This window comes from Vanessa atalanta, chromosome 10, assembly GCF_905147765.1.
Source record: "Vanessa atalanta chromosome 10, ilVanAtal1.2, whole genome shotgun sequence".
Taxonomy (NCBI): domain Eukaryota; kingdom Metazoa; phylum Arthropoda; class Insecta; order Lepidoptera; family Nymphalidae; genus Vanessa; species Vanessa atalanta.
Window position 1 is genome coordinate 2,153,488 of NC_061880.1, and position 11,227 is coordinate 2,164,714.

General features: G+C 31.1%; 1 protein-coding gene across 2 annotated transcripts; it reads left to right on the top strand.

Moving 5' to 3' along the window:
* Positions 1-1,160: 1,160 nt before the first annotated feature.
* Positions 1,161-7,751, top strand: LOC125066944 (glutamate receptor ionotropic, kainate 2-like). 2 transcript variants are annotated; one of them, XM_047675276.1, is made up of 17 exons: positions 1,161-1,526; positions 1,841-2,001; positions 2,074-2,241; positions 2,308-2,474; positions 2,547-2,743; positions 2,895-3,160; positions 3,363-3,467; positions 3,536-3,652; positions 3,720-3,926; positions 4,068-4,229; positions 4,565-4,764; positions 5,198-5,399; positions 5,483-5,574; positions 5,899-6,035; positions 6,127-6,242; positions 6,883-7,035; positions 7,372-7,751. In XM_047675276.1, the coding sequence occupies exons 1-17, from the start codon at positions 1,448-1,450 to the stop codon at positions 7,669-7,671; spliced, it is 2,829 nt and encodes a 942-aa protein (XP_047531232.1). In that variant the 5' UTR covers positions 1,161-1,447; the 3' UTR covers positions 7,672-7,751. The 2 variants fall into 2 exon arrangements, with proteins under 2 accessions (XP_047531232.1, XP_047531233.1); XM_047675277.1 differs by lacking the exon at positions 3,536-3,652.
* The last annotated feature ends 3,476 nt before the right edge of the window (positions 7,752-11,227 follow it).

The following is an 11,227-nucleotide window of genomic DNA, read 5'->3' on the forward strand; positions in this document are numbered from 1 at the left end:
CTTGAAGTTCATAGATTTCGTACAAAGATGCCACTTTGGAGCTAATGAAAAAAACTGCTTGACCTAATGATTACAATGAAACACAATACTTACAATGTTGTCATGAATTTGATATTATTACATTATACATAGATATATACGCAATTAAAAAAAAGTAAACGAAGTTACTTTGTATAAAAACTCAATCCTCTTTTATTAAAAGTTATTGCAAAATTGTCTAGTTGGAGCCAAGTGTATTATTGGTGAACATAAATGAAAAAAATAAGACATAATAATAAACTTACTAACCTCCTGTTCTGTAATAGTTAAAAATCAATTACTTTCTTTAGTAAATTTAATTATAGATATTAAAATAATTAAACAAAGTTTATGTTAACAATTTATTTTTCTATTCGTATTTTTGTCTATGACTCAAATATTTAGAAGAGATGAATGGAAGAGCAAATATACATTGAGATAATCTTAATAATGCAACCCTGACTAGGAAGTAATTAAAAAAAACATTGCAAGGCGATCTTAATTTTAATAATCCCATAACAATATGTTGCGTGTGAGTGTATGAATATTCATTTCTGTATATTGTATAGGTGATCTTTGAACGTGTGTTTAATTTATTTAACCAAGTTGTAAAGATTATAGCTCAAATATACAAATTAATATAAAAATTGTTCATATAATAATAATTTATTATTTATATCAGTGCTTACGTATCACGGTGATGTGATACTAGACTTATCGAGACTTACGCGTGTATCCTTGTGTTATAATTATTAAAGTAAATATCGCATGTCCTTATTTGATATTTGGTAATCGTGTTCGGTGATGAGTTTCGAGTCTGTTATTTCCGAACAGCTAGATTGCAGTAAATAATTTAACAGTTTTCCCGTTCTAGAATATTTTAACTCCATTGCTGTATCAGCTGGAGACACGCAAGCTGAACTATGCAAAATTTTCGTAATTTGTATGTATTAGATGGACTATTGTACGGAAAACTCGACATCATTTTCCTGAAATCCGTTCATGCTTTTATTTGTGTTGCACGATTTCGAAGATATGAACAGTAATATACCGAAATTCAAGTATGTTATTCTAATAATAACTTATTTTGTTATTTCAGTAATAATTACTGAGCATCATGTAATTTAGTCATAAAATTTAAACTAACAGCAGCTGCAGTGCTGTACTGTGGCACAACGAATGCACAAATGTAATAGGCGGTTTGGCTATTTCGAGCCAACGCTGCAAACGCCAACTAACTAGAAATGTGACACAATTAGGTGTACGTTACAAACTGTAGAATAGGTCCAAAAATAATCAGCCTATATAACATAATGGTCTGGTAAATTAATTCGAGATGGCCAATGTGAATTTAAGACATATATTGAAACTGGACACAGTGTAAACGCGTCGTGTTATTATATTTTAGATCAAATGAACGCGAGTAAGAATGTATAACAATTTGAAATGGTTCATATATTTAATAATAATAAATCGTTCGTTTTATGTACAAGGAGAAAGAACTCTAGGTAAGTTTTGTATCCTTTGTTTCACTTAGAGGTAATTATCTTTTCTAAATATGCTGTAGCTGTTTATTAACATTAACACTAAAATATATATTTTTAATTAATACGTTTGTATCTCGACAGAGGTGTTGTACGTGTCTTTGGTATATCTTATATTAAATTTATGTTTTCAATTGTTATTATAGTGAGTCTATATGATATTTTTTACCAGACAGCATCACAATTTAAGTTTTAGGATATGTAATATAAGTGTCTGTCAATATAAATATCTCCTTGGTAGTCACGATAAATGCCTTAACCAGTTTTAAACTTTTTAGGAGCGATATTTGATGATGGAAGCTTTTTTTACGAAGCTGCATTTAACGTTGCCATCGATGCAGTATCTCAGAATGAAGAGAATCCCTTTGTGGGCAATGTGATAAAAACATCGCCTGGTGATTTACTTGAAGCTGAAAATGCCATGTGCTCACTTATGGAGGTTATAACAACATTTGTCAGATTTGATTTTGAAAATCCAATAATAATTTTTAAATATTATAATTTCTTGTAGAGTTCTACATTTGCGGTATTTGGGCCTACGACAAGGATAGCATTACAACATATTCAGGGCATTGCGGACTTTGTAGAAATTCCACAAATAATCGTCGAACCGATTGAAACACAAAACCGAAACTGGTCTGCAATAAATTTATATCCTCATTATGTTTCCTATTCAAAGGTATTGCAAGTAATATACATTTAAAATGATTAAGAAAATGAAATAAGTAATGTAATGCAATTGTAGATATTCGCTGATATCATTAAAATGAAAAGTTGGACAGATTTCACAATAATATACGAAGGTTCTGAGCATTTAGCGGTTTTGGACGGTATAGTTACAATACAAGATTTAGATTCAGAGGAAGACATATTAATGACGATAGTACAACTTCCAGACGGTGATGATTACAGGTAAACGAGAACGTTAATAGAATTAACGAAACTGTTGACTTAATTATAGCAAATAAAATTTATATATTTTAGATCGCAATTGAAAACAATCAAATCTTCTGGTTCTGTTAATTATTTAGTCAGTTGTGGAAAAGATAAATTACCTCAATTTTTAGAACAAGCTCAACAAGTTGGCATAATGTCTGATGTACATAGCTATATTATTATGGATCCCGATTTTCAAACAATTGACATTAATCCTTATAAACATGGCGGTTCTAATATTACAGGTATTTTATTTTTATAAAAATAATATTTCTCATAAAAAAAGAAAGAAAAATTGTGGATTAACTATTTCTAACGTTTTTAGCTAATTTACTGTAACGGAAAATTATTGCTGTATCATAAATATGAAGTAATTGTTCATATAAAATTTTGCAGGAATTAGATTTTTTGATTCAAATTTGAAAGACATTGAAAACTTCGTATCTGCTTTGAATGAAAAAGTAAAAGAGCTTTCAGAAGGAAAAATAGAAAATGATATACAACAAAGTGATCTTAATTTTAAATTGGCTTTAGTGTATGATTCAGTTATTTTGTATACGTCGGCCATCAAGGCAATGGGTTTGGAGGAAGGCGCAAATTTTACGTGCGACAGCGGCGAGACTTGGGCATTCGGTTCTACTATTATTAATCACCTTAGAACTGTGAGGCAACTTTTGTTACATTACATACAATATTTGTTTCTTTTGTCAACTTTTGTCAACAAGATACTTTTTATCATAAATAAAATAAAAAAAAAATTGGATTACAAAAAACGATTTTATGGAAATCATTGCATGTTTAATACATTTCATTTGGTTATATATATATTTTTTTTATAATTGGTAATTTTTATCACACTTTTAGATGGAAGTTGATGGTTTGACAGGAACTATTAAGTTTGATGACGACGGTTTCCGTTCTGATATAGAGGTTGATGTTCTTGAGGTCATGGCTCATGGTTTTGAAAAGGTATATAAATGCTTAATATTTTGTTTAACGTTGTAACACCAAAATACTTTTTATTATATAAACAACAGATCGGTACTTGGACTACGGAAGATGGTTTCAGTGAAGCTAGAAAAATAATTCCAGGAGTAGAACAGGAAGGAAGTGAATCCATGAAAGGCAAACACTTCATTGTTCTAACTGCGCTGGTACGTAACTCTTAAATAATAGCTCTTATCCAAATTAATCTCCATTAAAATGTATACAATTTTACAGAGCGCGCCCTATGGAATGCTGAAGGAGTCTTCTAAAAAGCTAGAGGGCAACGAACGTTACGAAGGTTTTGGTATAGAAATCATCGAAGAACTAGCAAAGATGAATGAATTCAACTATACATTCGATATCCAAGCCGACGGCGTTTACGGGTCATATGACTCTAAAACTCGCAAATGGACTGGAATGATGGAAAAGATAATGGACGGTGTAAATAAGATTCTTTACCTAAATATCTGAAATATACTTAGCTATGTTAATAATTTTAAGTCATACGTGGTAAATAATTGTTATTGCATTAAATTATTCGGTTTCTCTTTTTTATATATTTTATTTTCTTCTCTGTTACAGAGGGCAGATTTTGCAATAACTGATTTGACGATAACAGCAGCGCGTCAAAAAGTGGTAGATTTTACCAGTCCGTTTATGAATTTAGGCATAACTATCTTGTATAAAAAACCAACGAAGCAACCCCCTGACCTGTTCTCTTTCATATCCCCATTTTCATACCAGGTTAGTTATATAAATAGCCAGAAATTAAAGCTTAAAATGTATTCTATCTTATAATAATATATGCCTTATTTTGTATAATGACTTGCTCAGTAGGCTGATCCCAAGAAGGTTTGAATATTAGGACGGGATATTAAAAAAAATATCGTTTTTGTTTATGGATTGGTTTGATTTGTGTTTGCGCACACTTGAGCACACAAGTGCAGTTTTACTAGTCTGCCTTATAAAACCTATCCTGAATCGTGAGCGGAAATATTATTGTCGATAATATACCCATATCTGATTGAATATTATATATATTACTGAATTAAGATGTCACTAATTACTCCCGTTTCAAGGTTTGGGGTTGGCTAGCTGGGGCGTATGTTGGTGTATCGGTATTACTCTTCATACTTGGACGATTTGCTCCGGAAGAATGGCAGAATCCATACCCATGTATAGCAGAGCCGGAAACTTTGGATAATCAATTTACAATAGCAAATTCATTTTGGTTTACCCTAGGAAGTGTGCTGACACAAGGATCCGAAATAGCACCCATGTAAATACTTTTGTGTGTATCATAAAATGATTTAATAAGGCAGTCTAACAACAGGTACAAGGGATATAAAATCTTAGTTCCCAAGTTTGGTGGCGCATTTACGATGTAATTAATGGTTAATGTTTCTTACAGTGCCATGTTTAGTGGCAGTTGGGACCACTTAACATCAGGTGGCCTAATTGACAGTCAGCAACTGTCAAAAAGTTGTTAAAAAATATATGACACCAAGTCTCTTGTTGCGGTTCCGCTGAAATATTTGTCAATTTGCTTAGATAATTTCAGATATTGACAGAAAATTATAATATTTTTGGTTACCAATAAACAATATTTCTCTTTTATAACTTTATATATTTATCACATGATATACGTCACAGAGTAAATGCAATCTTTTTTACGTTACTTTATAATTTTTTAATTACGATTTTTTATTTAGTGCAGTATCGACAAGGATGGCAGGCAGTATGTGGTGGTTCTTTACTCTAATTATGGTATCATCATATACAGCTAACCTCGCTGCATTTTTGACCGTTGAGTCAAAGTTTTATGCGATCAAAAGTGTATCCGATTTATCAAACAATCCATACGGCATAACCTATGGGGCAAAGAAAGGAGGCGCTACTTTTAGTTTTTTCAAGGTGACTTATTGATCTTAATATATATTTTTTTAATTATGGGCGACTATTTGGTTGATATTATAAAAGTTCTCGAATAATTTTAGGAGTCAGATAACATACTTTATCAAAAAATGTATCAGTATATGGACGCACATCCTGAATTGATGACACAAACGAATGAAATCGGACTCGAGAGGTAAGTCACCCTTATAAATTTACATTTTTTTATATACTTCGACGGCCGTTTGGTAGGGGCTAGCAGTACAACTTCCGGCGGTTCTGTAGCAGCTGACAGTGACTTGGAAAACATCTTATCGTATTGGTTTAGGACTGCTCTTTCCGGTCGTATTCGATTACTATCTAACAGGACTATGAGGGTAAAGAAATATCAAGTGTACCTGTGGCTACGTACACATGTGTACTTTAATTTCTACTACGCTTATGTCTAGCTTTTGATATTTGCCACTGTGGCTGTAATTCTGTCAGTAGGTTATTATTTACGTTAAAATATATGTTTTAGAGTTAAATCTGAAGACGAAAACTACGCCTTTCTAATGGAGTCCACATCGATCGAGTATATGGTAGAGAGAAATTGCGACGTTGCTCAAGTGGGAGGGCTATTAGATAGCAAAGGATATGGCATTGCAATGAAGAAAAGTATGAATAACTATCTAATACCTAATTGTTTTTTAATATTTATTAATGATGTTTATGTGTGATCTTATAACTATTCCATTTTTATTTTCAGATTCTCCATATAGACAACCGATGAGTGAATCAATATTGCAGTTACAGGAACAAGGAAAGATCATGAGGATGAAGGATAAGTGGTGGAAGGAAAAAAGAGGGGGTGGTGCTTGTGCGGTAATATTATAAAAATACTCCAATCTTAAACGAATATTACAAACTCAAATTTGGGACATCGTCACTGAGTTTTCTTGTACTTAATTAATTATTATTTATAATTAATCTAGTTCTCGGCGATAAAGGGAAATATTATAATGATACCTTTGTGCCGGTTAAATAAATTGAAGAACGTATATTATATTTAATAAAACGGCAAAGGAGTAGCGTGACGAATTAAGTTCGGATGGATGTACATAATTATGTATAAATACTTGTATGATAGTTGTCGTATAGATACTCGTATTTATTAATTACTCGCTCGATTTGCTGTGTATTAAGTATAAGGAAAGGAAAGGATTAACGGAATGAATAAAAAGCCTTTAATCATCTACAGAGGAATCTGCATCGTTTGGTCATAATCTCTTACCGATACGTTCAGTATTCACGTGATTGACGCACAAGAATAAAAATCATTCCATATATCTAGATCACTGTTTTCATATAGATTCGCCTCTTTTGGTATTAAATTTCGAATACATACTTTTTTAATAAAACATTGGTAAAGCTTTCTATACTTGTAATGTATTCGACGTTTGACTCATCTAAAATGCGTTCACAATTCAAAGCTAAATAATCAAATTTAAATAAAATTTTCCAGGATGACGATACAAGCAGCGGTGATGCTCAGCCATTGGTGTTAGCAAATGTGGGTGGAGTGTTCATTGTCCTGGCAGCGGGTTCTGGTTTAGCTATCGTTTGTGCCTTCATAGAAATGACTATCAATGTATGGATGATCTCCCACAAAGTCAAGGTGGGAAAATAAAAATTTATTTATGTGTTGACACTTCAATCCGTTTGATTCGAATTGTCCTACATATAATCCAGAGGGACTAGGTTAAAGTCCATTCGACATAATTAATTGTCGAAACGCTTTTGTCCAAACTAATCGTCCGTCAAGTGCTGTCTGTTGGTCAAGTGATAAAAATAATACATAAATAATGGCGAAAATCGAATAAGCGAAATTTTCAATGGTCAATTATGTCTAGTCTCACCGTACTTGTAATGATTTCTATATTTATTTACTGATCGTCAAAATAAATCAGAATATTAGAAGTGTAATTTTATTAGTGTATTGCGATATTTTTAGGTTTCATTCAGAGAAGAACTGATCGCAGAGTTGAAGTTCATATTCAGCTTCAGTGGAGATGTTAAGCCAGTTCGTCATCGAGAGTCGACAGGAAGCGGATCTAAAGGCTCTAAAAAAGATGATGATAAGGAAGAGGACGATATCGAATCTACTAGAGACGATGATAGACTTGATGCACAAACACCGCATTCTGAAAGATCTAGTCACTCGCATCATACAGCTCACAGTAGACGGCAGAGTAATGCAGTCCAGATGGCGAAAATGCGCAAGTACAGCCGACAATTTTCAAATATGACATAAGAAACTTAGCAAATAAATAAATAAATATGTATATTTATTACACTTAGTTCCTTTGTAACATGTAACAATTTTGAAAGACAAATAGACTTAGTGACTTAACCAAAATAAGTTTTATTTACAAAATAATCTCCTATTAGAAACAGTGATACTGAGGTATATTTATATTATTCCGGGATACTTATGGAAGTTGTAGTGTTACTCTATGGATTAACTTAATGTTAACGACCAATAAGAAAAGTAAGTAAAATAAAATGCCATAAAATGTGAACGTAATTTCTAATAGATCGATTAGTCGCTGCTGAACAATTTTTTGTAATTCTAAGTTAAGTTTTAAGATTTTTTTTGCAATTTATATTTGCTATGAAATGACAGATTTATGTGCCCGCCTTTAACCGTGACACTAGACCATTTAAATTAGCGTTACAGTTTTGATGTCGAAACCATGACTAATCCATGATATAGAAACTACTCATTGACTGCCTAGCCTGCCTCCTTGGTCTAGTGGCTTGATAAATGGCCAAAATTTCCGAGTTTCTAGGTTCAAACCCCAGGTCAGGTAGAACACGGATAACGAACACGAACAAAGCCTTTAGTCCTGCTTTTGAACTCTTTCCGGTCGTATCAGATTTGTCGTCCCGTCGGATTATCAGAGTGACGGAATAGAGAGTCCATCTGTGTTTGCGCACCGAAATCGGCCGGACGATATCATCATCATCGTAGTCTACATTTAAGTCATAAATCTATATTAATAAAAATTGAAAATAGTTACTGAACAAATCATGATAGCGCGGAAAGGCGGCAAAATGATCCTTTGGGCTAAAAATGAAGCCTGTCACCAGGTAAGGTTAGACTTTTAATGAAGGTTTTTACACTGTTGCTCCAAACTATAAGCCTTTTAAGTGCAAATGAAACAATTACATCATTTAATTTTGTCTATAGATTTATTTTACGTTATCTACATGTGCTGTCTGTGAGTCTGTCATACTATATTTATATTTTTAATAAGATTATTTTAATGTATTGCATTTTATTGGCAGACAGCATCAAAATGTAAATTTAATTTTTTAACAATAAATTTTAAGTTTAATTCTATTTCTTTTTTCTTTCAATAATAATAATTAATATATCTTATTTTTAATTAAATTATATATATATATAAGTTTTACTAAGTAATATCTGATGCACGAGATTACGTATAAAAAGTAATAAATAAACAGGATTTATTTTTGCCATTGTCATTTCCGTTGGTGATTCTGGTAATAAATAAAAAAAAAATATCTACTATAAGTGAAAACGGAGCGAATATTACAAATAACAGAAAAGCTGCAATAAAATTAACAAGCTTTATAAAAGGACACGAGATATAATGTAATAAGTCTGTGGAGCAATTTGTTTTGCTAATGGAAGCTCGGTGAAAGATCGTGGTCGTGGTCAGCGAGGTCGGTGTCCATTTCGCGGCGACACTGAAATAATGACCGTATATATCATCCAATACTATGCAGATTTATAGAATGCTACTAAAGAAAGGCTATCTCAGCTTACTGAGATAAAAATAATTTAAATATGAAGTATGAAGATTTATAGAATGTCTTTAAATAAAAACGTCTAATTTTATAAACTTACATTTTAGCCCCTTTTTTAAATTACCTACTTTTTTAAATCAAACATATAAAGTTCCAGCCTCTAATTTTTCCATTGCAAGACTAAGACCTCCTGTCTCCTAGATGAGAAGGTTTTGTGGTTTTAATTTAGAGGTATTAATTATTTAGAGGTATGTATATATAGTGATAGTCCCAATTGGCGTAGCGTGGAAGAATCTCCAAAATCAGAGCAAAGCTCCAAATCATCTCCTTAAGAGGAGAATAGGAGTACTTAGTAAAATATGAAAAGAGAAGAATAGTACAAAGATCTATGTGAGATCAATTAATAAAACAAACTATTTTTCTTGGAAATTTAGCATTGTAAATGTTCGTGACCACACAAATTTTATTAATAATTACGTATTCGTATGTTTTATTCCAATTAACTCATTATATATTTCGCTTTTATGTAAAAAAAAAACGAAACTATTATTCTCCTTTCTTAAAAAATCATTATGACTTTACAATGACAGCAATTTGTAGTCCTGTTAAAATGGCGCCCGTTGTTATGGTTCTCTAATGTATTTTTAATAGCAATAAATCACATAAAAAGTTAAAATAACAACTGAGGTAGGATAATCAAAGAGTATTTATTTAAAACGAAATTATAATTTAATAATAAACGTTTATCTAGGTTAAGTAAAACTTCCTTTAAGGTATATTTATACGTGCAAATAGCATTTCTACGCTTTCATAACAAATTTCCATTACATATAAAGGTCAGGGGTTTGTATTTCCATTAAAATATATTAGAAACGTATTTAGTAAACTTATAGGTATAAATCTGTACTAATATTATAAAGCGAAAGTTTTTTTGTCTGTCTGTCTGACTATTGAATTTTATGAAATTAAGAGGCTACTTTTTATGTCTAATAAACCTGACGTTCAACTTCTAATACGCGAGCCAAGTCGCGGACAACAGCGAATATAACTGTCTGTATACGAAATTAAACAAAATTACCGAACATTTTACAATATTTATTATAAAATTATTTATAGGAATGAAAATTTACTGTGTACGTGAAAAATAAGTGAAATTTGACCACATTTGATACAAGTGTTGATTAATTCTTGGGATAACACAAAAGTCGTAATTGAACAGTAATTTCAAAACATTTTTTTATCGATATTTGGTATTTATTTGCAATATATATGTATGTATGTCTGCTGAAGAAGTCGTGAACTCCAGACTACATCTACATTGTTTCGGAACGTCTCCTTGAAAGGTTGTTATTCTTGGACGGTAATTTAAGAATAGTTTTTTTTAACTTTTTTGTAGTTAAGTTTTTATTTCGTTTAATGTAATCCATATATATATATTTATGTTATATTTTACACGGGTTTTCCAAAAACTGTGAACAAAGTACGTATCAGTATTTTTATATTATTTATATTTCTCATATATGACAAACTGACACATATATAAAATTTAATAAATAAACACCCGAAGGAAGCTAAACCCTTTAATGCTCCGAAATCAGATCAGATTGTCAGCTAATGGATTCTTGACTCCCAAAGTCACGGATTATCCTAGTTAAGTAACCAACGTAATATATAATACGTTTTTTTTTCGTTTTGCAATAAATATATTTTTATTAAATATTTTATCATTGATCAATAGGTTTGCAATGAAAGAACAAATTTAAAATGTTTCAGGAAAAAAAAAGTAAATAATTAATTCGTTAATTTGCACATGAAGTATAAGCTAGTGGTGGAATTATAAAAAAAAAAATATTAAAAAATGTGAATTTAATATATAAAAAATGGCACCCAAAGCAAAGCATCAGTAGGAAATCAGAATTGCGAAAGTCAAGATTTGTATGATCGTTTTTTGTAATTTTTATTTGTATATACTTATTTAAATGTTTATTATTTAATATCTGTATTACTACAATTATTATTATTATATACTTTAT

Bases quoted from the DNA above. Each gene is read 5' to 3' on its own strand.
- LOC125066944 (XM_047675276.1), top strand. From the start codon at position 1,448: ATGTATAACAATTTGAAATGGTTCATATATTTAATAATAATAAATCGT. The intron at 2,744-2,894 runs GTATTTTATTTT...AAAATTTTGCAG, and splicing joins TGGCGGTTCTAATATTACAG to GAATTAGATTTTTTGATTCA. The intron at 5,575-5,898 runs GTAAGTCACCCT...TATATGTTTTAG, and splicing joins AATGAAATCGGACTCGAGAG to AGTTAAATCTGAAGACGAAA.